Source organism: Pantherophis guttatus, chromosome 4 (assembly GCF_059756535.1).
Source record: "Pantherophis guttatus breed Tessera chromosome 4, ASM5975653v1, whole genome shotgun sequence".
NCBI classification, from domain to species: domain Eukaryota; kingdom Metazoa; phylum Chordata; class Lepidosauria; order Squamata; family Colubridae; genus Pantherophis; species Pantherophis guttatus.
The window spans coordinates 37,096,201-37,123,728 of NC_142066.1; the positions used below are offsets into that span (position 1 = coordinate 37,096,201).

At 34.7% G+C, this 27,528-nt stretch overlaps 4 protein-coding genes across 4 annotated transcripts; 2 read left to right on the top strand and 2 right to left on the bottom strand.

The window, feature by feature from the left end:
- Nucleotides 1–2,158: 2,158 nt before the first annotated feature.
- Nucleotides 2,159–3,161, bottom strand: LOC117668884 (olfactory receptor 14J1-like). The gene has a single exon (XM_034422937.1). The coding sequence runs from the start codon at nucleotides 3,159–3,161 to the stop codon at nucleotides 2,247–2,249; it is 915 nt and encodes a 304-aa protein (XP_034278828.1). The 3' UTR covers nucleotides 2,159–2,246.
- Nucleotides 3,162–7,929: 4,768 nt separating this feature from the next.
- Nucleotides 7,930–8,889, top strand: LOC117668739 (olfactory receptor 14A16-like). Its single transcript, XM_034422799.2, has one exon. The coding sequence runs from the start codon at nucleotides 7,930–7,932 to the stop codon at nucleotides 8,887–8,889; it is 960 nt and encodes a 319-aa protein (XP_034278690.1).
- A 6,973-nt stretch (nucleotides 8,890–15,862) lies between these two features.
- On the bottom strand, nucleotides 15,863–16,777 carry LOC117668885 (olfactory receptor 14J1-like). Its single transcript, XM_034422938.1, has one exon. The coding sequence runs from the start codon at nucleotides 16,775–16,777 to the stop codon at nucleotides 15,863–15,865; it is 915 nt and encodes a 304-aa protein (XP_034278829.1).
- A 5,790-nt stretch (nucleotides 16,778–22,567) lies between these two features.
- On the top strand, nucleotides 22,568–23,527 carry LOC117668740 (olfactory receptor 14A16-like). Its single transcript, XM_034422800.1, has one exon. It carries the CDS (start codon nucleotides 22,568–22,570, stop codon nucleotides 23,525–23,527), a length of 960 nt encoding a protein of 319 aa, XP_034278691.1.
- Nucleotides 23,528–27,528: the final 4,001 nt, after the last annotated feature.

A 27,528-nucleotide genomic window follows, 5' to 3' on the forward strand; every position in this document is an offset into this window, starting at 1 on the left:
CCCCCACCATCCAAATCTTCTCCTCCAGCTCTGCCATACATGGGATCAGCCTCCAGCCCACCACCCCACCCATGATGAGAAGTGTGGGGAACCCTTGTCCCCAAGAGGCAGCCAGGACCACTTCCCAATCTGCCCCACTCAAGCCCAGCCCCAGAGTTGTCCCACATGTCCTCTACCCATGCACCTCTGGGCCCTGCAGTCAGGCCAATACCCCACCACCTGCCTCAACTTGCCTCACCTCATGCCAACAGCAATGGCAGCAGCAGTCCCTTCCAGCAGGAGCCCCATTGCCCCTCAGCTCCCCCAAGTCTGGAAAGTTCAGCGCACACAAGGAGATCAAGCCCAGTGACAGTAGTCTTGAAGAAGAAGCAAGCAGAGCTGGGTCTGCCCTCAGGGCTGGGCCATGGGGTCCTGGTGCTTTAGGAGCTCAAGGGCTGGGTGCCTGCCACCCAGGGTCACTGGCAGATCCTCATGTAGCCTGAGAGGATCAGAGAGGCTCCTCCAGTGATCAGACCCCAGCACCCACCCTGGTCCTGTCCCCCAATGCAAGTGATGTTGAGTTGACCAGCCCTGGTCCTCCCAGCCCTGCCCACCCTATGAGCCATGACTATCATGCCACACCAACCCCAGCCAAGCACACCCCAGCCTCCCAAGTGCATCCACAATCCTGATGCAGCCCTCAATGAAATTGAGTATGACACCCCTTTAAAACTATCTATCATCTTTCATAAGCTATTTTGTATGTTAGAAAGTTAATATGGATTGTTAGGGTGTGTGTAAAAAGTATTTGTTGCGTATGCAATGAGCAGAGCAGAAACACACAGGGAAGGAGATAAACGTACAGCTCGTGTGAGAAAAATACTTTATATACAAGATAAGAAGCAGTCTCGGTGTAGGTAAAACAGTCCAAGGTCATAAACAGTAATATCAGTCCAGTAAGTATCTTCCCTTACCAAAGCAAACAGACTTTAGTAACTCTTGGTATACAGTACCATATAACAATCAGCAGAAAGACGCAGGAAGCAACAGGAGCATTCAGGAAGAAGGAACGCTTCTCTGTGCTGCTTATTTATGCACTGTAGCCTAATTACAGGGTTCAGCAAACCCTGATTACGTGGCTCAGTTGTTTCTTAAAGAAACAGATATATTGCCTGACCAACAAGTTAGGAGTAAGCTACAAGCTGAACCTAACATGGATATACAATTAATACTGCTAATTTTACCACCATCAATACCACCACCATTAATACTAGTACTAGTAATGAAATACTGCATTCAATTCTGGTCACAACTATATAAAAAAGATGTTGAGACTCTGGAAAGAATGCAGAAAACAGCAACATAAATGATTTGGTGACTGGAGGTTGAAACATATAAAGAATGTTTGCAAGAATTGGGTATGTTTAGTCTAATGGAAAGAAGGACTAGGGATGACATGATAGAACTGTCCCAATATTTGAAAAATTCCTATAAAGACGAGGGGGTCAAACTATTTTCCAAAGCATCAAAAGACAAGATAAGAAATAATGGATGGAAAACTAACCAAGGAGAGAAGCAATACAGAACTAAGAAGAAATTTCCTAACAGTCAGATCAATCAATCAATGGAACAGGTTGCCTTCAGAAGTTGTGGGTGCTCATCATTGAGGCTTTCAAAAGAGACTGGACAACGATTTGTCATAAATGATAAAGGGTCTCCTGCTTGAGTAGGGGTTTGGTCTAGAAGACCTCCGAGGTACCTTAAATACTATTAGTCCATGTTCTATCTTGTAGTGCTACCGCTGTTTTAAGCAATGGAAATACACAGTTCTTTATCTCTATTTTTCTGAAGAGAATATTAAAACAAATGTATTAAATCCATTCAGGTTTTACTACATAAATACCATATATTTGTTTGTTTGTGTCCAGTGCAGGTGAGTGGAGCTTCCTGCCGCCACTGCTACCGGTTTGCCGATCCGGGTACAACTGGTAGCAACCCACCACTGCACATATACATATATAGATATAAATATATACTCATACATGAAACAAACATATACACACATACATATACATATATGCATAAAGAGAGATGTTTATTTCAACCTTACACACCAGTCAAGTAAATTAATAAGATTTTATGAAAGTTTTATTCATGTCTGACAGTTATTGCTGAAATTAAATTTGACATCAGTTTCCTAATATAGATGCTACATAATGACAGATTCATAGCTATACAAAAATGAGCAAGATATTCCTAGAAGACTCTCAGAAATGTAACAGCTTTGATAGAGCATTTTTAATTTCTTTATTTCTCAAGCTATAAATCAATGGATTTAGCATGGGTGGAAAAATTGAGTATGTTATAGTTATTGCCAAATCCAGGTGGGAAGGTTTCTGAGGTGGGGTTCTAAGATAAGCAAAACTGACAATAGTTACAAATACAGAGAAAACAATGACATGAGGTAGACAGGTGGACAATGCCTTTTTCCTTGCTTGAACAGAAGGAATTCTCAAGACAGCAGAGAAGATCTGCATATAGGTAGCAACAATGAAAATAAGGATGCCAACCCCAGCTAGAGCACTAAAAATTAGGGCTCCAATTTCAGCTAGGAATAAATCAGCGCAAGCAAGCTTAAGCAACTGTGGGATTTCACAGAAGAACTGATTAACAATATTGGAACAGAAAGGTGATGCAAAAGTGCCACCAGTATGTAACCCACCATAGAGGAAACCAGCAATCCATACACATCCAACCATTTGCTTGCAAGTTCTCCTATTCATTATCAGTTCATATTGCAAAGGGTTGCAAATGGCAACATAGCGATCATAGCCCATGACTGTAAGAAGGGCAACATCACATCCTACAAAGGAGATAAAGAAAAGGACTTGAGCAACACATCCAGAATAAGAAATATATCTGTTGTTCAACACATAATTGATCATGATTTGGGGGATAAGAACTGAAACAGAAGCAATATCCTGGATGGCCAAATTCATTAGAAAGAAGTACATGGGTGTGTGGAGACGGTAATCAAAAACCACCACAGAGATGATAAGAAGATTCCCTGTTAAGGTTGCTAAATATAAAGTCAGAAATAAACAGAAATGTGCAATTCGCAGTTCTTGGATTGCTGAGAATTCAAGGAGCAGAAATTCAGAGATGAATGATTGATTTGCCATTTCTTAAAATTAATTACCAATAGCAAATGCATCAGCTGCAAGAAAACAGAAAGATAAATATTAAAATCACAACCTCTTATAAAATTCCATTTGCATTGGAACACCTGATGGAGGGATGGAGGGAGACATGAAAAAATATGTATTGGAGGTTGATTAGCAAAGAATGTTTTCAAGATTTTTATGCAAGATCAGATAAATGTGTGAATAAGGAATATCTTAGTAAACGACTAATAAAATAATTAACAATATTTTTTGATCAGACATTACATGTTGTTAAGAAGAAAAATGCAGAAAATTCTAGAATCTGTAACCTCCTTGATCTAACACAATCTTGTAGGAAGTATTCTTTCAACTATACTAATAATTACTGTAAATATTGTACAGTATATTGGAAATGTATGTAATGGAAAAAAAATGAATTGAATATATAAGAATATTTTTAAAAAACTATAAAGCAATGGGAATTATTTTGGAGCTCTGTATATGTTTATGTATAGGTAGATAACTACCTATCTGAATTACAATGCTACAATGTACATGTGTGCATAATCATAAATTTTCTCATTCTGAATTTATTTCAGGCCTTTTTTTCTTTAATTGTTTTTCATTGTTATTTAAGTTGATTATTTTGTGGGAAGGGAAGGGAAGGGAAGGGAAGGGAAGGGAAGGGAAGGGAAGGAAGGGAAAGGGAAAGGGAAGGGAAGGGAATATCATCAAGATCCATTGAAGATAATAATCTTACTACTTAATTGTATTTTACGGTAAACTGTTTTGACATTCCATAATATTCATATACTGTCCAGAATTGGCCAGAGTCATCAGCAAAGCTACACAGTACAAAGCATTGGGAAGGAGATTCAATTTGTTTGGTGACATTTATTTGACACGATAAATCCTATATATGTAGATTAGGTATAACATATGGCCTCAGGAGAAATAATGAAATAATCTACAGAAAAACTCTACACAAATATATCAGATGTTAATGGTATATAAATACATTATTCACATATTTTATAAACAATTGAGTACAAAGTTATTTTCATTCTGTTCTAAGAACAATAAGCAGTTTATCAATAAAATTATTAAAACATAAATCTTACTTTCTCTCTTCAAATATTTTATTTTCAGATGGAATTTTCTTCTCTAGCTTTGGGTCACTTCAAAGCAATGTGTTCTGTTGCTCACTTGTGAAGCCATATATGCTACATATGATCCCCTCCTATCTTTTTCTCCTTCAAACAATCAAAAGGTTTTTCTGCATTTGTATATCAAGTAGTTACTATGGCACACATATTATTATAAATATAAGTGTTATGTTTGTCAAAACACGTTCCTAATAGTTCAACAGAGCCCAAAACTTTATTCCTGGGGGATTTATTCAGAAAGTTAATGTAAATGAATAATGAGAGCACAGAGAGAAATGTTTACTTTCTGGTTGATGTGTCTATTAATTACAATAGTCAAGTAACTGTCTATATTAGCTCAAAGATTACAAAAAGATAAAATTGATCAAAAATGTCTCCTCAATCATCACCTTTCTAACAGTGGTGAAATCCATTTTTTTTTTATTACCGGTTCTGTGGACGTAGCTTGGTGGGTGTGGTATGGGTTGGTGGGCGTGGCTTGATGGGCATGGCAGAGGAAGGATACTGCAAAATTTCCATTTCCACCCTACTCTGGGACCAGCCAGAGGTGGTAATTGCCGGTTCTCCAAACTACTCGAAATTTCCGCTACCAGTTCTCCAGAACCTGTCAGAACCTGCTGGATTTCACCCCTGCTTTCTAAAGTACCAAAACCACTTAAAATATTAAAATGTACAAAGTAATACATTGTGATTTTCCCTTAAAAAGTATTGGAACCTGTGTCACAGTGGTGTGACATTGTTATCTTCATTGCTATGAAAGCTTTGGATCCTGCATATGGATCTATTATAGTTAATTTCAGATGCTGATTTATCTTGGAAGCAGATGATACAACTGAAAAAAAACCCTATAAAATTAGGTTACTCCAACTTTCATGCAATATTTAATTTCAAACATGAGGTGATAGAAAATTTGCATTGAAAATATTTAAAGTTTTAAATATAAATGTATGTTTGAATGAGTACATATGGCTTTATATTACTTCAGAAAACTTAGCTTGTGTATTTAATACAAAAAAGACCTGGTTAAATAGTGCTTATGAAAGTATGCTGGTGAAAAGCCAACCTAAAAGCCAAGAAATACTTGTTTGGCTAAGGATTTTTATCCAGTGGTGGGATTTAAATTTTTTAACAACCGGTTCTGTGGGTTTGGCTTATTTGGGGGCTTGGCTTGGTGGTCATGTGACAGGGTGGCCATGGCTACATGCATAGGGACTACTCAGAGGGCTGAAAAAAAGTGATTTCTGACCGGTCCTCACACTTTTGACCGGTCCTTGCACTTATGACCGGTCATGATTTATGCCTGTTGCATCATTCTTAACAACCATGTCACACATTTCATAACTGTGGTGCTTCATGTGACCGAGTAGACGTGGCCAGGTGGTCATGTGACCGTATGGGCGTGACCAACTCAACATCACTTCTTTGCCCTAATGACAGTTTGCTGCAACGGTCATAAGTGTAAAAAATGGTTATAAATCATTTTTTTCAGTGCCACTGTAACTTTGAATGGTCACTAAATGAACTGTTGTAAATCAAAGATTACCTGTACAAAAATACAAAAAGCTTCTTTGCTTGCAAAAAGTTGTCCTAAATACCAATCATTAAATTAGAAATACCTGCAAGATGGAGTTACAAATCAGGCAAGGAGCCAGAGCACCTTGAGGAATTAAAATAGTAAAAATGCAATGATAACTATCAGCAGCCAACTCTTGCTCATAAAGTGAAACTCTTTAGCAGAGAGGTCATTTAAGCTCTCCAGAATGAAGCAAAGGAGCAAACACAGTAGCTGTTGCTTGTTAAACCAATTACCAGAACAAATAGACTCGGGAACTAGCCAGATTTCTGAAACTGCTTCTTTTCAGGAACAGAGATTAATCTTTTTCCTTCCAAACAAAGCTGATTAGGGAAAATTATGCCATCAATAAACACATGATTAAACATCACCAAGCACACAATTAAACACCAAAAACCAGTTTTAGACCAAAAGTCAGAAAGGGTATGTAAACTCACATTTGAATGTCAATCTTTTTAGCTAGCCAAGAAGCCTTGCTGAATGTCACTCATCTGGATTCCTTGTCCTTAAAAGCTTCTTGCTCTGCTTCATTGTGCAATTATTTCTTCAAAGTGCTGATCGTTGCATCCTGGCTGGAAGAACTCCAACAGGGGAGTATTTCCTCCCAATAGCAGTGTAAAAAGCTTAAAACAACCTTTCCCCTTTAAGAAAATCAAGCAAAGAAAAGAAAAAAACTCTGGAGAAGCTCTGGAGGTGACAGTTAATCTAGGTGTATTCCCAAGAATGTAATAAGGGTTAACAAAGAGGCAGTTTCTGTAAACAGGGCAATAAAAATTAGGCTAGAAACAACACCAGAACATTGTAATTCCTTACAGGATTAACCCTGTAAAGTGGAAAAAAAGAAAAGGAGATTTCTTCTAACAACCAGTTCTCTGAACTGCTTAGAAAGTTAACAACCGGTTCTATTGAACCGGTGCAAACTGGTAGAATCCCACCCCTGTTTTTATTATCCAGTGCATTACACAACTTTTTTTTTTTTTGAAAGTAATAAGCATCCTGACTCATGTCATATATTAATGTGAAAAAATAGTTTAAAATCAAACCTGATAATGTATCAGGAAATTTCTCCTTAGTTTGCAGTTGGATCTTTCCTAATAGGTTTCATTATTCAAAAGTTTGCTGGTATTTGATCAAATAAATACTAATGAATTAACTATTTTTAATAATATGTGCTTAGTTTTTAAAAATTGTGTAGATGTTACCTGGAGTAATATACATTTCTTCTTAAACATTCCTTCTTTTTATCCTAGTTCTATGCACTAGTACAGCTCTTTATATCCAACTTTGAATATTTAATCAAAACAACAAAAACAAACAAAAACAATTATGTAATTTGCTTTTGTTTTTGTTTTTCAACTGAAGTTATTAAACTGAAATTATCTTGTACTGCACTATTTGAGGGGCTCCTACTTTGATGAGGGGTCAAACTATTTTTTCAAAGCACCAAAAGGCAAGACAAGAAACAATAGATGGAAACTAACCAAGGAGAGAAGCAACCTAGAACTAAAGAGAAATTTTCTAAAGGTAAGATCAAGTAACCAATGGAATAGCTTGCTTCCAAAAATTGTGGGTGCTCTATTACTACAGGCTTTCAGAAAGATACTGAATAACTGGACAACATTTGTCTGAAATGGTGTAGGTCTCCTACTCAAGAAGGTGATTGGACTAGAAGTCCTCCAAAGTCCTAGTCTAGTCTAGTCTAGTCTAGTCTAGTCTAGTCTAGTCTAGTCTAGTCTAGTCTAGTCTAGTTTAGTCTAATCTGAAAAATTAGCATTTGCCATGTAATTAAAAGCAGTATGAATACATCTCTAACCAAATTTTCACATACCTGCATGGATCTAGGGCTGCTAAAGTAAATTAGGCTCCTGAGAAATGAGCTCCCTGAGGATAATTACAAACATCCCAAAGATAAACCTCTGTTTTTATCTAGCACTTTTGCATCAAAAATATTGTTTGAAGAGCATTTCATTGCACCATGAATACTGCCAAAGGTACATGGAAAGGGTCTAGATTAAAGCTCCTATTATAACTTCTGAAATCAAAAAGAATGGAAAATGAGTCAAGAATTAGTGAATTCCTTCTGCATGGATTCCCTGATACTGAAGAACTACGAATAATCCATATTGTTGTTTTTTTAATAATTTATTTGGTAGCCATCATTGAAAATCTCATCATCATCACTGTCATTGTTTATAGCCATCAACTCCATTCACCCATGTATTTTTTTCTAGTCAATCTATCCTTGCAAGATCTTGGCTCCATCTCAGTTACAGTTCCCAAGTCTATGCTGAATTCCTTGATGAACACTGAAGCAATTACTTACTCTGGATGTCTCTGCCAGGTTTTCTTCTTTGTTTTTTTCATCATGTCTCATTTCTTTCTTCTGGGTGTCATGGCATATGATCGTTATGTAGCCATATGCAAGCCACTGCATTATGAGATGATAATGAACAAAAAAGCCTGCATCCAAATGGCAACCACTGTATGGATGGGTGCCTTGTTTTGGTCAATGCTCCATATGGGAAATTTAGTTACACTGGAGTTCTGTTCTAGAATCATCAATCAGTTCTTCTGTGAAATTCCTCAATTACTCAAGATCTCTTGTTCTAAGTTTTATGTTGCAGTAGAACAGGCACTTATCTTTGCTTCTTCTTTAGGTTTTGTTTATTATGGTCTAATTGCTTTTTCTTATGTTCAGATCTTTAGAACAGTTTTGAGAATCCCATCTACTCAAGGGAAGCAAAAAGCCTTCTCTACCTGTTTACCTCATCTCATAGTCATTTGTTTGTTTATGGCATGTGGTACCTTTGCATACATGAGACCCACATCCAGCTCCCAATCGACATCAAATATCTTGATTTCTTTGTTTTACTGTGTGATGCCACCAGTCATGAATCCATTGGTTTATAGCATGAGGAACAAGGAACTCAAAATAGCATTCTGGAAGCTGATTCTCTGTTTTTTCCCCCACACCTTACAGAAATATTTTCAATTATGTGTATTTTAGTGTGTACTTTCAATTTCCTGAAATTCTTGAAATATAACTGAACTTCTGTGATTGAAAAGGTCATATTCCTATTAATGAAGAAAAAAATGATGATTTTGATTCAGGGGTTAGATTTTTTTTCTCATTGTGAAATTAAAGGAACTATAAAATGGTATGTAGCATTAAAGCTAGTTAATTAAATTTTGGTTTTACAGAAGCATTTAGCATTAAATTTTATGACTGTAAAGAAATAGAGCTAAACAATAAACACAAAGAAATTAGTTATGTCTTTTTGTTTAAATGAAAAATGTCACTTTTTCATTACTATTTAAATTGCCATACAAAACATATATATTTGATTATCCTTCTAGTTATATATGCATTTTACATATATATTTTATAATTTATAAAAGCCTTTTTGCCATACTGTGGCTTTGATATACTCTTTTGTAATGTATTATTTTTAAAACAATCACACATTTTATGATTCATTCCTTCTAATCAAATTTGTATGTCTAGAAATGCTATTAAGAGAGAAAATACTGCTACATGTACAGAAAGTTTGTAGAAGAATTGCTTTTATGTATCTGTAATCTTCTGTTTTTAAGATAAAGAGTTTTGGAGATTTTTGGTTGTAGGCAATGCATTGTATATCAGGGGAAAAAAAGATGAAGAATAACTAAAATTACTGGAAACATTATTTCATGCTATGAACTCTGAAAAGGGAAAAGGGGGATGAAATTTTTTATTTCTAGCAGCTATTTTGCAATGCTTCTGCATATGAAGGTTTTCTTCCACAATTTGATTAGTCATTCGTCTAAAAGAGGGATCTTTTTTTTTTTCCTCATAAAAGGCATATTTTATCCTTATGGCTGATTTACCACTGGTAAATATTTTTTACCTGTTCTTTTTTAAAATATCAAAAGTAAGTTTATTGTACATTCACCGTAAAATTCCCGCTGTTGCATCTCTATAACTATTCATAACAATTTTAGTTTGTTTTTTTTCCTTTGTAAACATTATCAATTTGAAAAAGTATGGCCACAGTCAATTATTTTATAACAAAACAAAACAAAATCATTGCAAAGGGGGATGTTTCTCAAAAATTAAAAAGATAAAAGATGCAGATGGATACTCCATTTTGTCCAGGAGTTGTCTGGGATACATTGATGCTTCTGTGTATACCTCAGATAAAGCGATGAAGAACGCCAAGTTTTTATTTGTAATGGAAAAAGACTTAAGAGATCATAACTTGGACCAACTGATTGGCTTTTCTGAAAAGGGTGGCTAAAATAAATTTAAACCATTTTTAGTTAATATTAAAGGTCTGAATAGTCCATTTAATAGTCCATTTAATATTTATCTAGTTAAAATATATTAATATATAGATGGCTAGATATAGGTAGGTGATAGATAATAGATAGATTATGTATTATTGTTTGTTATAATCACACAAAATACAATAACAGTAAAATAGTAATATTGTAAAATAAAGAAACACAAATCATTATTAAGATATAAAAAGGTTACAAGTTAAAGTCAAAGCCAACGCTAGGAACTCAAAACTACTGCAGAAAAGATAAGAAGATTCCCTATTATGGTCACTAAATATAAAGTCAGAAATAAACAGAAATGTGCAATTTGCAGTTCTTGGATTACTGAGAATTCAAGGAGCAGAAATTGAGAGATGAATGATTGATTTGCCATTTGTTAAAGTTAATTACCAAGAGGGAATGTGTCAGCTGAAAGAAAAAAAAGATGCATATTAAAATCACAACCTCATATAAAATAACATTTGCATTTGACTATGAACACTGTTCATATTTCAAGTTCTTGGGTAGGGCCCATTGTTCAACTCTGTCAAGATATTTTTGGATCCTGAGCTGGTCTTTAGAGTGTTGGCTATTCCTGCCAGTTTAGTGTCATCTGCAAATTTGATGAGTTCCCCTTTTATTCCCTCATCTAAGTCATATATGAAGGTATTGAAGAGTACTGGGCCTAAGACAGAACCTTGTGCTACCCAACTGTTTATTTCCCTTCATGTAGATGTAGTGTCATTAAGGACTACTCAGTGAGTATGGTTTGTCAGTCATCATCTGGTGATGATACTGCCTAGCCCACATATTTCTAGTTTACCAAGAAGTAGCTTGTGGTCTACTTTGTCAAATGCTTTGTTGATATCTAAGTACTATGTCCACAACATCATGCTGGTTTTGATTTTAGGAGGTTTTCATTCTTGGTTTTATGCATCATTTTTTTTATTAATGGCATATGATAATTTTTATAGATGATGATGATGGTGATGATGATGATGATTGTTCACTTTCAAGTAAATTAGGATACCTATATATCCTCCTGAAGTAGGAATGAAAGTAAAATCTATTTTAAATATCATTGTAGTATCACAATGTAGTAAACAATTCTCATTTATTACAAACATAGCATTAAGTCTTTCCTCCCTCCCTCCCTCCCTTCCCCCTTCCTTCTTTCCTTCATCCCTTTTTAAATGAAGACTGTTTATCTAGCAATTTTTATAAACTCCCCTACACATTAAAAATATTAGATTGATACAGATTAAATATATAGTTTAATAATAGTTCAAATAAATATATAAACAAGGAGGTTCATATTCTCTAATACTTATAAAAAGGAAGGATTTTCAGAATAGAAGAATTGTGTGATATTCCATGTTTCTTCCTCCTTTTCTTTCAATCAACAAGACAAAAAGGTCTGACCTAAGCATAGTACACAAAATTATCCTACCTGTCAATGACTACTTCAGCTTCAACCTCAATAATATACGAACACACAATAGATACAAACTTAAGGTAAACCACTCCAAACTCAATTGCAAAAAATATGACTTCAGCAACAGAGTGGTCAATCTCTGGAATGCTCTTCCTGACTCTGTGGTTACTTCCCCCAAACCCCCATAACTTTAACCTTAGGCTGTCTACTGTTGACCTCACCCCATTCCTAAGAGGTCTGTAAAGGGCATGCATAAGAGCACCAATGTGCCTACCATTCCTGTCCTACTGTCCCCATTTATTTGTATCCATTTCCTGTATGCATAATCATGTTTATACTTATATCTGTTATCTTATACATGTTTGACAAGTAAATAAATAACATAAAAATAAATAAAGTAGTTAAAAAGCTTCAATTAACTGTATTATTGAACCTCCAATTTACAACTCAGGGAATTTTTTTTTCTTATGATCGACTTTAGTTTATATTATACTTTGATCAGAATGAAGTATATTCATTCCTCAGGACTTTATTTATTTTGTGTCAGAAGTACCTACAAATGATAGACTTACAACATTCAACACTGAGCCAATAAAACAGATATAAAATAGGTCATAAAATATAGTGTACACAAATCATGTAAAAGAAATAGGATTAAAACTAAATGACATTTGTTCAATATTGGGCCATGACAATAGCATTTTCTCTCACAAGAATGAGTTGCATTACTTTTGGCATTTAAGTTCTCTGGACAATACTGTTGTCACTGGCAGTTCCTTTCAATCCAACCTTTGGTTTCTCAGGATAATTTATAATGATACAAAACAATTCAAAATAATATTATTTGAAAAGATAACTGAAAAACACAGTGGTGAAATGTAAAATTTGTTACTACTGGTTCTGTGGGCGTGGCTTGGTGGTGGGATAATGTGACTGGGTGGGTGTGCCAACTTTTTTTTTTTTTTTTTACTTTTAAAACCATTTTTTCTACAACCTCTTTGGCTGAAGAAGTTGCAAAAATGCTTTTAAAAGGCTCTGACGATCAGGGAACTCAGCTGGGATCGTCAGAGCCTTTTAAAAGCATTTTTTCTACAACCTCTTTGGCCAAAGAGGTTGTAAAAAAAATGCTTTTAAAAGCCTCTGATGATCCCAGTTGTTTGATTGTCAGAGGCTTTTCTTTTTTTAAAAAAAATGCTTTTAAAAGCCTTTGACGATCCCAGCTGAGCCGCACGATCATCAGAGGCTTTTTTTTTTTAACTTTTAAAAGCATTTTTTTCAGCCAATGAGGTTGTAGAAAAAATGCTTTTAAAAATAATTTTAAAAAGCCTCTGATGATTGCATTGCTCAGCTGGGCATGGGGGGAAGGCAGGAATTTTTGCTACTGGTTCTCCGAACCACCAACCACTATAGCTACCGGATCGGGTGATCCAGTCCAAACCAGGAGCATTTCACCCCTGGAAAAACAACATGAGAACAGAACTAGTTTGAACTTCCAGCACCTTTATTCTGCTTTTTTATCTATACAACACAGAATGCATTTGTTTCTGTAGTTTAATTGATTGCTTGTTCATTATAAGTAATGTTTATTCAGTAAACATTATTGAATGTTTTAAATTTGGAGTTTTAAATTTTTGGGTTTTTAATGAATCTTGGCCGTAAATGTAATAATCTTAATAATTTTTAAATTTAATTGGGATTTGTATTGTGTTTTTTACTTGGCTGTGCACCACCCCGAGTCCTTCGGGAGAGGGGCAGTATAGAAATAAAATTATCTATCTATCTAATTATGTAATAATAGGTCCCCATTCTTTTTTTAGGAGTGATAAATCATTAATAGGAATAGAATTATATTTGAGAAGTTAAGATTAAACATATTTCAAATGTTGATTTTGTCATTATTTCATTTAAGTCAACCACATAAATTATTTTTGATAATCATGTAATTTATATTATCTATCTATCTATCTATCTATCTATCTATCTATCTATCTATCTATCTATCCAAACACAGAGAGAGGGGGGGGGAGGGAGGGAGGGAGAGGGAGACTGAAACTATGCTATAGGAAAAAGTATACCAAACTAAGAATTTTCTCTACTTTATTAATTTTTTAAGAGTGCATTTTTGCCATTCCTCTTTCAGACTGAATTAGAAAGATATGCTAACCTTGCAAACAGTGACATGGGAACAAAGACATGCAATGACATTCAACATGGCCTTGTTTTTTAAAAAATATTATCCTAGAATTTGGTTTAAAGTACTACAGAAATGGATAGAAGAAGAGTGTTAAATTGTAGACAAAGATATGAATATTATTTTGCTTACGTTCTTCTCTCTCTCTCTTTGCGTGCGTGTGTGTGTGTATGTGTGTGTGTTTCTGTGTGTGTGTGAGTGTGAGTGAGTGAGTGAGTGAATGGGTTTAAAAGTAGTAAACATAACATTATTTTGTTTAATTCCCTATATTTGCAGAGGTTTTCATGCTCAATAGGAGCATGAATGTATATATGAGAGAGAACTGTAAAAGGAATCTTTAGCCTTCTGAATAAAATAGATTTCTTTATTGCCTCCTCTCACTAAATTCATTCCCTGATTTTAATCAAGAAACAACAATGTAATAAACTTTGGTTATTTTCTCCGTTGCCTCCAACCAAAGTTAAATACTCCGTTAGAGGTTCATCATACATATTTCCATCACTTTGGTTTTCTATAGAAAGATCATAAGTTATAAAAATTTTAAAAGTTAAAATTAAATGCATCTAAAAAAAGTTTTCATGAAATAGTCCAAACAAGTAGATAAATAATAGATATAGATGATATACATATAGATGATGATAGAGATGATGATAGAGATAGATAGATAGATAGATAGATAGATAGATAGATAGATAGATAGGTAGGTAGGTAGGTAGGTAGGTAGGTAGGTAGATGGATGATAGATAGAGACAGAGATACACACACAGAGAAAGAGAGAGAGAGAGAAAGAGATAATAGTGATAGATGATAGAGACACACCCACACACAAAGAGAGAGGAAGAGAGAAAGTCAGAGAGATGATAGAGATAGATAGATAGATGATTGAGTTGATAGATAGATAGATAGATAGATGATAGAGATGATAGATAGTTAGATAGATGATAGATAGATGGATGGATGGATGGATGGGTAGATAGATAGATAGATAGATAGATAGATAGATAGATAGATGAGAGAGAGATGAGAGAGATGAGAGAGACTAAATACCAAAGACGCAGGGAACGCTGTTACCTTCCCACCAAAGGTGATCCCTATTTTTCTACTTGCATTTTTATGTGCTTTCGAACTGCTAGGTTGACAGAAGCTGGGACAAGTAATGGGAGCTCACCCTGTTAGGCCCAGTATAGTAAGTATAAGTAAGTATAGTATAAGTAATAAGTATAAGTAAGTAAGTATAGTAAGTATAGTAAGTAAGTATAGTAAGTAAGTATAGTAAGTAAGTATAGTAAGTATATAGTGATAGATACATACTATACTGGGCCAAAAACAAAGGAACCAAGCAAAACATCATTGTCAAAGAGCTTACATTATTCAATCCACATATTGTTTCATTTCAAATGGTAGTTTGGGTATGTGCCCTGTTCTGACTTTGTTTATCACCAGGAAGAGTTTAGGAAATTGGGCATTAAAACCTTTCTGATTTAGATTTGTGATTTTGTCTTTCTTCCTGGGTAGTGGGAGAAGAGAGCTCTTACATAACTTTTATTGACTTAATAAACTGTAGGAGTTAATGATGTTATAATAGTGGAATAGTTTACATTATAAATTAGCTCTAGCAAGGGTCCAAATAAATTACTCATTGAGAGGAAATGGGGGCATTGAGATATTTCTTCTGAAAAATGTCTCTCCTATTGGGGAACAATCTGAAGAGTGTGCCCATGTTCTCTCTCTCTCTCTCTCTCTCTCTCTCTCTCTCTCTCTCTCTCTCTCTCTCTCTCTCTCTCTGTCTCTGTCTCTCTGTCTCCCTCCCTCCCTCCCTCCCTCCCTCTCTCCCCCCTCTCTCTCACACACATGCATATTTGCATTTACATATACATTTGAAGAGATGTTTATTTCCAGCATACACCTTACTCCTGTAATAAATAAGATTTTATGAGTTTTATGATGTTTTTCTACATATATCTGGCAATTATTGCTAAAATTAACATTTGACATCAGTTCCCTAATATAGATTCATAGATGCACCTAAATGAACAAGATATTCTTAGAAGACTCTCAGAAATGTAACAGCTTTGATAGAGCATTTTTAATTTCTTTATTTCTCAAGCTATAAATCAATGGATTTAGCATGGGTGGAATAATGGAGTATGTTATAGTTATTGCCAAATCCAGGTGGGAAGGTTTCTGAGGTGGGGTTCTAAGATAAGCAAAACTGACAATAGTTACAAATACAGAGAAAACAATGACATGAGGTAGACAGGTGGACAATGCCTTTTTCCTTGCTTGAACAGAAGGAATTCTCAAGACAGCAGAGAAGATCTTCATATAGGTAGCAATAATGAAGATAAGGATGCCAACTACAGCTAGAGAACTAAAAATTAGGGCTCCAATTTCAGCTAGGAACAAATCAGAGCAAGCAAGTTTAAGCAACTGTGGGATTTCACAGAAGAACTGATTAACAACATTGGAACAGAAAGGTGATGCAAAAGTGCCACCAGTATGTAACCCACCATAGAGGAAACCAGCAATCCATACACATCCAACCATTTGCATGCAAACTCTCCTATTCATTATCAGTTCATATTGCAAAGGGTTGCAAATGGCAACATAGCGATCATAGGCCATAACTGTAAGAAGGGCAACATCACATCCTACAAAAGATATAAAGAAAAGGACTTGAGTAACACATCCAGAATAAGAAATATATCTGTTGTTCAACACATAATTGATCATGATTTGGGGGATAAGAACTGAAACAGAAGCAATGTCTTGGATGGCCAAATTCATTAGAAAGAAGTACATGGGTGTGTGGAGACGGTAATCAAAAACCACTGCAGAGATGATAAGAAGATTCCCTGTTAGAGTCGCTAAATATAAAATCAGAAATAAACAGAAATGTGTAATTCGCAGTTCTCGGATTGCTGAGAATTCAAGGAGCAGAAATTCAGAGATGAATGATTGATTTTCCATTTCTTAAAATTAATTACCAATATCAAAAGCATCAGCTGCAAGAAAACAAAAGGATAAATATTAAAATCATAACCTCTTATAAAATTACATTTGCATTTGAATATGAACACCTGATGGACGGAGACATGAAAAAAGTTATAAAATATGTATTGGAGGTTGATTATCAAAGAACATTTTCAAGATTTTTATCCACATATGGGATAAATATGTGATTAAAGAAATAATAAATAATTAATAGAATAATTAGCAATATTTTCTAAATCAGAAATTACATGTTGTTAAGAAGAAAAATGCAGAAAATTCTAGAATCTGTCATCTCCTTTTCCTAACACAATATGTAGGGAAGTAATCTTTAATAATTAAATATTGTATAGTATATGGGATCATTTTTCATTCTGAAAGGAGAAAAAAATAAGAGAAAGAAGTGACCTGAATTAAAATATATAAGAATATGAAAGAAAACTACAAAGCAATGAGAATTATCATTTTGAAGCTCTGTATACAGTATGTTTACATAGGTAACTAGATACCTGTCTTCCTGAATGCAAATACTAGAATGTATATGTGTACACAATCATAAATTTTCTCTCTCTTTTTGAATGTAATTCAGATCTTGTTTTTTGTTCATTTGTTTTTCTTTGTTATTTAAGTTGTGCTCTTGATTAATTTGTGGGAAGGGAAGGGATATCACTGAGATTCATTGAGTATTTAACTGTAGTCTACTGTAATATATTACAACATTCCACAATATTGTTCTCTATCCAAAATTATTCAGTGTCCAGCGTTGATACACATTTATTTTACTGACATTGGACAGATGATGTTATTTTCTTGATTGAATTTATTTGGCATAATAAACCTGTATAGATTAAGTATACTACATGGGCTCAACAGAGATAATGAAATACTTTACAGAGATACTCTACAGAAATATATTAGATGTTGATGGTATATAAATACATTGTTTAAATATTTTATAAACAACTTACATAGTAACTTTCATTCTGTTTTAAGAACAATATCCAGTATATCAGTAAAATTATGGAAATATAAATCTTACTTTATCTCTTTATATATTTTATTTCCAGATGGAATTTCTTCTCTAGATTTGGGTCCCTTCAAATCAATGTGTTCTTCTGCTCACTCATGAAGCCATATATGCTACATATCATGTTTTCCTCTCTTTTTTTCCTTCAGACAATCAAAAGGCTTTTCTGCATTTGTATATCAAGTGACAACTACAGGACACATATTATTATGAATAAAAGTGCAATGTTTGTCAGAACTTGTTCACAGTAGTTCAACAGAAACTAAAAACTTTGTTCCTGGGGGATTCATTCTGAAAGTTAATGCAAATCAATAATGAGAGCACAGAGAGAAAAGTTTACTTTCTGGTTGATGCATCTGTTTGTCAATTGTCAAACAATTAGATCTGTATAAGATGAAAGGATATTTAAATAGTAAAACTAAACACCAAGTTCTCCTCAACCATCAGGTTTGTAAGGGATCAAAAGTACTTAAAACATTAAAATGTAGAAAGTAATACATTGTGATTCACACACACACACACACACACACACACCTGTACAGAACTATGTTGCTTGATTATATTTTATATGATTTTGAAGAAAATAATGTATTAATTAAAGCTGTCCCAATTTTTTTTAAAAAAAGAGTTACTAGCATTGAGCTACTACTACGATTATTAACCTGTTTCCTAGCTCCTTTGTGTTCATTTTGTATCAATTCTACTTCTTTTTGCTATGAACTGTTGTTTCATAATTAATACATTTCCAGCTCGAATACTTGATCCTCAAAAGCTCACTCACAAATTATGGAAAATACTGTATTCAATACAGTACAATGAAGAACATTGAAATGAACAACGTATTTGAGACATCTCTAATCAGAAACGAAGGTTCATAAATTCTACAACACACTCCTGACATGGGATATAAAACTAATACATTGTGAATGGCTATAATACCATGGCCAGTTCAGAGGCATCTTGAGGACAGGGGTGGGAAATGACAAAACAACAAACTGATTTGATACCAGTTCATCTTTTTTGTGTGCATAATGATATCATACACATATATAAAAGTCATGGAACTTATGTCTCAACAGACATTACTCTCATTACTATAATGAACATTCTGGATCCTGCAGATGGCTCTACTCTAGTTCATTGTAGATGTTGCTTTGTGTTGGTAGCAGGCAATGTAATGAAAACATAAGAACATCTAAAAATAATTCAGAAAATAAGATTCTGCCCATTTTCATGTATTCTATTTCTTATTTAATTTATGACAAAAGACAGCATCTTTGCTGATCAAAATTTAGCATTGAAGATACACAGACACAGACACATGCACACACATATAATTTAATATTACTTCAGACACCTGCTATGTGCATTTAATACAAACAATGCAAAATAAAAAAAAAATATTTATGAAAGTGGAGGGCCAACTTAGGAGCCATGAAATGTTTGTTTAGTCAAGGGTCTGTATCTGTTTAGAGTAAAGGAGAAAAATGTTTTAAGAATTTTCCATAATACATGACTGTGAGAAATGCTTATCATCCAAATACACTATGTTGAACAAAATTAACTTTATATAAATATATATAAAAAGTGATTATCCATTGCCAAATTCCTCTTCCTCCTCTTCCTCTCTTCCTCTCTCTTGCTCTACACTCTCGATATAAACATAAGCAACTACAACTATAAATAATAAGATATACATAAAATAAGTTTGATTATGTAACAGAGGTAACATGTAGTACCATTACTAAAAACTGCTTAGCTTTTTTAAGATAAGCCAAAATTCCACAGGTGTTACCTGGAATATTATTTGGAATTTGTTTTTAGACATTCTCTGTTATATCTGAGCTATTTGTAAAGTCTCTTATACAGTTCTTTCTATGAAACTCAGAAGTATTTAATGAAGAAAACAAAGACAAAGAAACAAACAATCAACAGTTGTTCATTTAGTTTTGAAACCGAAGTGAGAATAAAATTTATCTTGTGCTCCAATCAAAGAGGTCTGAAAGGCCAGTGCATAACTTGATGTACATTTTGTCACACTAACATGGACTTAGGGCTGCTAAAACAAATTAGACTCAGTGCTAAACTAACACTGAAGATATTTAAAAGAGTAAATATGTTGTCTCTCTCTCTCTTTGTGTTTGAATGGGTTGACATAGTGTTATATTATTTCAGAAAACCTGGCATGTACATTTAATACAGAAAAGACTTCATCAAGATAAACAGTATTTATGAAGAATGCTGGCGGGGAGGGTCAAATTAGGATCCAAGAAAACATTTGTTCAGCCAAGGATATGTATTTATACAATGTAATGTGGGAAAAAAATGATTTAAGAACTGTCTATAGGGAATGACTTTTAAAAATGTACATGATCCAAATCTACCAGACTGCACAAAATAAACTTGTTGATAAAGTAACCTTTGTTCAGCCAAATTTTTATATTTATCCAGTGTATTATAGATTATTTTTCTTTGAAAAAAAGTCAATATTCTGCCTTATGTTATATAACAATATGAAAAAAACAATAACACATATTTGAGAATTTTCTGTGGAGATGATTATGAAAAATGTACATCATCCAAATACATAAATACACTTTTTTAAAAAAGTAATAATTTTAAATCCTTCTGGCATATAATCAAACAAATAAAGGTAGAGACTATGCCCATGCAATAAAAGACCTATACTTTCTCTCACGTGTTGAAAATGCCGTGGCCTGTCAGAATCTCCATGAATGGCCCTGGTTTGATTTTTGCTAACAATATCGAACACGTAGACAGGATCTTTTTTTAAAAAAAGTGATTTTCCATTGTCTTTTTGAGTTAGGTGTTTATCCGTTAATTTTTCATTGCTAAATTCTACTCTCCTTCCTCCTCCTCCTCCTCCTCTTCCTCCTCCTCCTCCTCCTCCTCCTCCTCCTCCTCCTCCTCCTCCTCCTCCTCCTCCTCCTCCTCCTCCTAGTCTTCAGTCTTGGTATAAAAATATAAACAATATACATAAAGAAATAAACAAAATAAATATGACTGTGTAGTGGAGATAATTAAAAATATTAATTTGTCACAGAAAATTTTAAATCTAAAGCTAGTATAGAAATTATCTTGTGCTCCAATCAAAACAATCTGTATTTCTTGCTCTACAGCAGGCAAACTCAAACTACAGCCTGCACGATGGATCCAGCCCGCCAAAGCCATTAATCCAGTCTGCATAGACCATGGAGCTGCCTCACCACATTGCTACACCCACCCTTCAGACAAATACAGGACTTATGTTTGCAAGGGCCAGCAGAGTGCTTCAGCGGGCTGGCAGAGTGCTTCTGGGGGGATGGGGGAGGCCAAAAAAGGGGTAGGCAGAGGCCCCGGAAAGCATCAATGCACCCTGTTTTTGGCCATCAGAGTGCTTCTGGGGAGCGGGGGAGACTAAAAACAGGCCACGCCTTTAGCCAGCCGAGGAAAGAACTGAAAGATTTGCCAGGAACTTCAGTCCACCATTGCTCCATTAGGGGGGAAAAACCAAAGGGTCCCAATAGGAGAGGCTGCACCTGCTGCATAATTACACTGCACAATGCTTTGTGGAGGCACTTTTGTTCCTGAGGAAAGCCTGCGGCTTGGTGGCCTCCAGACATCAGATTCCCACCACCCAGTACAAGTTCATGAGTTCTTTCCCCCCTCAGGGGACATAGAGAGAGGGGGAGAGGGATGGAAAGAGAGAGGGAGAGGAGAGAGAGGAGGAAGAGAAAGGAGGGAGAGGGAGAGGGAGAGAAGGGAGAAAGAGAGAGGGAGGAGGGAGAGAGGAGAGAGAAAGAGAGAGGGAGGGAGAGAGGAGAGAGAGAGAGAAAGAGAGAGACGAGAAAGAGGGGAGAGAGAGAAGAGAGACAGAGAGAGAAAGAGGGAGGGAAAGAGGAGAGGAGAGGAGAGGACAGAGAAAGAGAGAAAGGGTAGGAGGGAGGGAGAAAAGAGATAGAGGAGAAAAAGAGAGAGAGAGAGGGAGAGGAGAGAGAGAGAGAAGAGAGAAAGAGGGAGGGAGAGAGGAGAGGGAGGGAGAGAGAGGGAGGAAGGGAGAGAGGAGAGAGAGACAGACAGACAGACAGACAGAGAAAGAGAAATGTTGTTTGTAACCTCCTTGTGGCTGAGAAGAATTGTTGAAAAACTGAGTTTTCTGAAGCGGACCACTAGACTCATAAACAATTTAAAAAATGATCTAATAAAAAGAAAAGTGAAAGAAAAGCAAATAAAATAGCCCCAGGAGTAAAACAAATTAAAGTTTAATTTGTGTGTATTATTTAATAAAGTGCTAAATTGGCAAAACGGACTACTAAATTGGCAAAATGGACTGCTAAATTGGCCACACCCATCTAGCCACACCTACCCAGTCACATGACTACCTAGCCACACCCACCCAGCCACTCCGCCCCCCCCCAACAGTCTGAGGGACTGTGAAGCAGCCCCCTGTTCAAAAGGTTTGAGGACCCCTGTTCTATAGAATAAAGGCAGGACAAATAAAGTTCTAAACACTTTTTGCAGACTTATATGGACTTAGAGTTGCTGAAGTAAACTAAGCTCCTGAGAAATGAGCCTTCTGAGGAGAATTAGAAGCATCCCAAAGATAAACCTCTGTTTATATTGAGCACTCTCATATTAAAAAAAAATATTTAAAAAGTATTTCACTCCATCATGAATTCTGATACAGGTACAAAGGTGTAAGATTTTTTCTTCTATTACAAACTCTGTAATCTTAATGCAGAATGGAAAATAAGTCAAGAATCAGTGAATTCCTTCTCCATGGATACCCTGATACTGAAGAGCTACGTATAGTCCATGTTATTGTTTTTTTAATAATTTATTTGGTAGCCCTCATTGAAAATCTCATCATCATCACTGTCATTGTTTATAGTCATCAGCTGCATTCACCTATGTATTTTTTTCTGGTCAATCTATCCTTGCAAGATCTTGGCTCCATCTCGGTCACAGTTCCCAAGTCCATGCTGAATTCCTTGATGAACACTGAAGCAATTTCTTACTCTGGATGTCTCTGCCAGGTGTTCTTCCTTATTTTCTTCGTGATGTCTCATTTCTTTCTCTTGGGTGTCATGGCCTATGATCGTTATGTAGCCATCTGCAAGCCACTGCATTATGAAATGATAATGAACAAAAAAGCCTGTATCCAAATGGCAACTAGCATCTGGATAAGTGCTCTGTTTTATTCAATGCTTCATATGGGAAATTTAGTTACATTAGAATTCTGTTCCAGGATCATCAATCAGTTATACTGTGAAATTCCTCAATTACTCAAAATCTCTTGTTCTAAGTTTTATGTTGCAGTAGAACGGGCACTTATCTTTGGATCGTCTTTAGGTTTTCTTTACTATATTATAATTGCTTTTTCTTATATTCAGATCTTCAGAACAGTTTTAAGAATCCCATCTACCCATGGGAAGCAAAAGGCCTTCTCTACCTGTTTACCTCATCTCATAGTCATTTGTCTGTTTATGATAAATGGTAGCTTTGCATATCTGCAACCCACATCCAGCTCTCCATCGATTTCAAATACCTTTGTTTCTTTCTTTTACTGTATGATGCCACCAGTCATGAATCCACTGATCTATAGCATGAGGAACAAGGAGTTTAAAATGGCATTCTGGAAACTAATTCTCCATTTTTTTCCCCACACCTTACAGAGGTATTCTCAGTTATGTATATTTTAATATATACTATTTGTTTTCTGGCCTTTGTGGAGTATGCCTTATCTTCAGTGGGTGAATAGGTGATATGCACACTAATTAACCAAGAAAGATTATTTTGATTCAGAAGTTAATTTTTTTCTGCTTGTAAAATTGGTGGAACTAAATGATTTTATATAGTTAGTGCATAACTATGGTTAATTAGTGTGCATATAATTAAAAGTAGTTAATTAAAATCTATTATGTTCTATTATCTATGATTGTACACAAGCATCCAGTATTGAATTTTGTGATAGAAAGAAATAGAGTTGAATAATAATATAGTAAAATTAGTTATACCTTTTTGTTTAAAGAAGAAATGTTATATATTCCTTATTATTTAAGTTATTATTTCTTGAAACATATGTGTGTGTGTGTGTGTATGTGAATTTATATGTGCATTTTAAAACATATATTTTATAAAGCCCTTTATACTATAACATACTCTTTTGTACTGTATTTCTTTTTAATGCATTTTTATGATTCATTCATTCAAATCAAATTTGTATATCTGTCTAGAAAGTGGGAAATATGTTCTTGAATGTATAGAAGTCATGTAGAACAGTTGTTTTTATGTATCTGTAACCTTCTGGTTTTTATGATACTTTATTTACTTTATACTGTATCGCAGAAATAAATAGAAAATAGAAGAACAACTGCAAAACATTATTTTGGGCTGTGAACACTGAAAAGAGGGACAGGAGACAAAATGTTCTATTTGTAGCTACCATTCTTCTCTCATTCCTATGACATGAAGGCTTATTTTCACAATTTGGTTAATCATTATTCTGAAAAGGGAATCAATATTTTCCCAATAGAAGTATATTTTATCCTTGTGACTGATTTACCACTTTGAAAATATTTTGTACCATTTCTCACTTATAATTTCAAAAGTAAATTTATTGTACTTTCACAATCTTAAAAATTCCGACTCTTGCATCACTATAACTGTATTCAAGTTTTGTATCTGTTTAATCATACTGTCTTTGATTTGTTTGACTTCGGAGATGTATTTTACTTATAAATTACATATTGTTCCTAACAAATATCCAGTATATGTGTTACAGGATTTTAAAATTCAGCCAAATTTCTCAATATTCCCCCTGGTTTTTATGATTCTTTTATTGTACTGCTTACAAGAAAGTATAGTTAATAATGAAAGTATTAATTAAGTGTAGAAAAATAATGTGTATTAAGATACTGATTATGAATTATCTTCTTATATATAGTATTAAAGCCTGTTAATCAATATACAAAGTGTCTTTCATCTGCATTCATGTTCCTTATTAGCATCTCAGTTTTGTCTTTATTGATTGGATAATTGACACCAAACCATATTGTTGCATATATTCCATCAGTACTGTTACAGAATCATTATGTTATGTATCAATACAATATTGTTAGCAAAAAAAATTATTTATGTTCCTCTTCCCATTGCATGAGGTTAGATAAAATAGACACACTCCTATTCCTTTCTTTTAAAAACTGCCACTTTATGGGAGCAAGGAAACATGTCTTTTCTGTTGCAGCTCCTACCCTAAAGAAAACTCTGCCCCCAGAATTTTGGCAGTCCTCTACTTCCTCTACACTTCTGAAAAGCACTGATAACCTGGTTCTTCCCCAAGGGTATGATAGGTGAAGTGACTGCATGTTGGAAGCTTGATTTGCCACCAGACTTTTGTTTTTAATGTTTATTCTTTTATAATTTTATATGATAAAGGTTTCTTTAAATAAAAAAAAGATAAAATATAGTGAACTATATTTGCTTATTGCTTAATGCATTGTAAGCTGCCCTGAGTCTCCGGAGAAGGGCGCCATATAAATCAAATTAAAAAAAAAAACTACTTTTGTCCAGAAGTTGTTTGCGATAAAGGCAAGTTTTTGTGTACATCTCAGATGAAGCAATTAAAATGCTCAAGTATTTTTCTGTAATGGTTCATAATTTGAATCAACTGCAAAGAGCCTTGGTGGTGCAGGAGACTAAAGTGCTGTTAAGTAGCACTTAGCTGCCAGCTGCCTGCAATTACTGCGAGTTCAAATCTCACCAGGCTCAAGATTGACTCAGCCTTCCATCCTTCCGTGGTAGGTAAAATGAGGATCCGGATTGTGGGGGCAATAAGCTGACTTTGTATGAAAAAGAACACCACTTGGGGGGGCCAAAAGCCCTACTAAGCAGATATATACAAAAGTATGAAGGCTATTGCTTAATGCATTGTAAGCTGCCCCGAGTCTCCGGAGAAAGGCGGCATATAAATCGAAGCAATAAATAAATAAATAAATAAATAAATAAATAAATAAATAAATAAATAAATAAATAAATAAATAAACTGATTGGCATTTCAGGAAATGATGACCAAAATTAACTTAAAACATTTCCAACTAATGTCAAGGACCTGAATAGTCCATTTAGAATGTAGATAGATGATAGTTAGTTAGTTAGTCAGTTAGTTAGTTAGGTAGATAGGTAGGTAGATAGGTAGGTAGATAGGTAGATAGGTAGATTGGTAGATAGGTAGATTGGTAGATAAGTAGATAGGTAGATAGGTAGAGAAAGAGAGAAAGAGAGAGAGAGAGAGAGACAGACAGACAGACATTAGTTTTATTGTTATAAGCACACAAAATACAAAAACAATTAAATAGACTATAGCAAAATAAAGTAACAAAACACTTATTAGATGCTAAAAGGTAGCAAAGATAAAGCCAAAACTACCACTAGAACCTAAGTATTTCTTTCCGTTTAAAGCAGAAAAAAAATTGTTGCTCTCTGTTGGTAACCTATCTGGGCGAAGGGAGCCCATATTTTCTAGGTCCAAGCCTTTGAGTCTGCTTACGATCAATAATTTGGTTTTGATATCATTATAAATGGGGTAACAGAAGACTTAATTAATGTTTTCACTTGTCCAACATCACAAGGACAAAGAGAATAATCAGGAGTGAATTTACAAAATCTCCCTTTGAGGTATGTGGGGGATAAAAAGATCTTAAACCTCTTTTCAGTGAAGCATTGATAATATTAACTACGTCTTGGGAGAGACTTCTATGCCTTTCATACTTGGAGCGTATGCACCAAGACAAATTCCTTGTGTGCCCAATCACACTTGGCCAATAAAAAAAATCTATTCTATTCTATTCTATTCTATTCTGTTCTGTTCTGTTCTGTTCTGTTCTGTTCTGTTCTGTACTGTACTGTTCTGTTCTGTTCTGTTCTGTTCTGTTCTATTCTATTCTATTCTATTCTATTCTATTCTATTCTATTCTATTCTTATAATATCAAGATGGAAATTTTACTGTAGTAACATCTCTATTGACACCAGTTTCAAAATGCCTACCTCTGATATATTTATATATAAATGAATGTGTATATTTCATATCACATTATAAATATTTCATATATATCTTTATCATTTTAGCCATTGTCTATCCACTGCAGGATGAAGGCCTTTTTCACATGTTTCCAACTGATTTGGTAATTACCTTTCTTTTGCTAATTGGGCCCACAATACTTGCTAATGTCAGTGTAGTTACTGAGTGTAGGGAATCATCAATCTCTATTTTTATTATTTATGCCCACAAAAAAATATTGTTCATATGTCTGTCTGTCTGTCTATCTATCTATCTATCTATCTATCTATCTATCTATCTATCTATCTATCTATCTATCTATCTATCATCTATATATCTTTAACTACCCACTCACAACAGGAAAACATGTCTTAGAAGGAGCTAATGTAATCTAAAATACTTTCAAATGGCAGAATTCTATTATACAAAAACTGGCAGGGAAAGAGGTAATGTTTTTTGATGCATTCTCTCCAGTTATCAGTTTTGCAAATTAGAATATCACTTATTTATCCTCTGCAGAATTCTTCTGCTAGAGTAATATAGACCCATGGGACAGGTCCCAAAGAATACAATAAAACCTGTGCTCTACTATGGCCATACTGTACTGTCAATGGAGTCCAATGTTTAATAGAAGAAATGTTAAG

What these genes read in the sequence shown, in the direction of transcription:
- LOC117668739 (XM_034422799.2), top strand. Translation starts at nt 7,930, where the DNA reads ATGGAAAATGAGTCAAGAATTAGTGAATTCCTTCTGCATGGATTCCCT.
- LOC117668885 (XM_034422938.1), bottom strand. Translation starts at nt 16,777, where the DNA reads ATGGAAAATCAATCATTCATCTCTGAATTTCTGCTCCTTGAATTCTCA.
- LOC117668740 (XM_034422800.1), top strand. Translation starts at nt 22,568, where the DNA reads ATGGAAAATAAGTCAAGAATCAGTGAATTCCTTCTCCATGGATACCCT.
- LOC117668884 (XM_034422937.1), bottom strand. Translation starts at nt 3,161, where the DNA reads ATGGCAAATCAATCATTCATCTCTGAATTTCTGCTCCTTGAATTCTCA.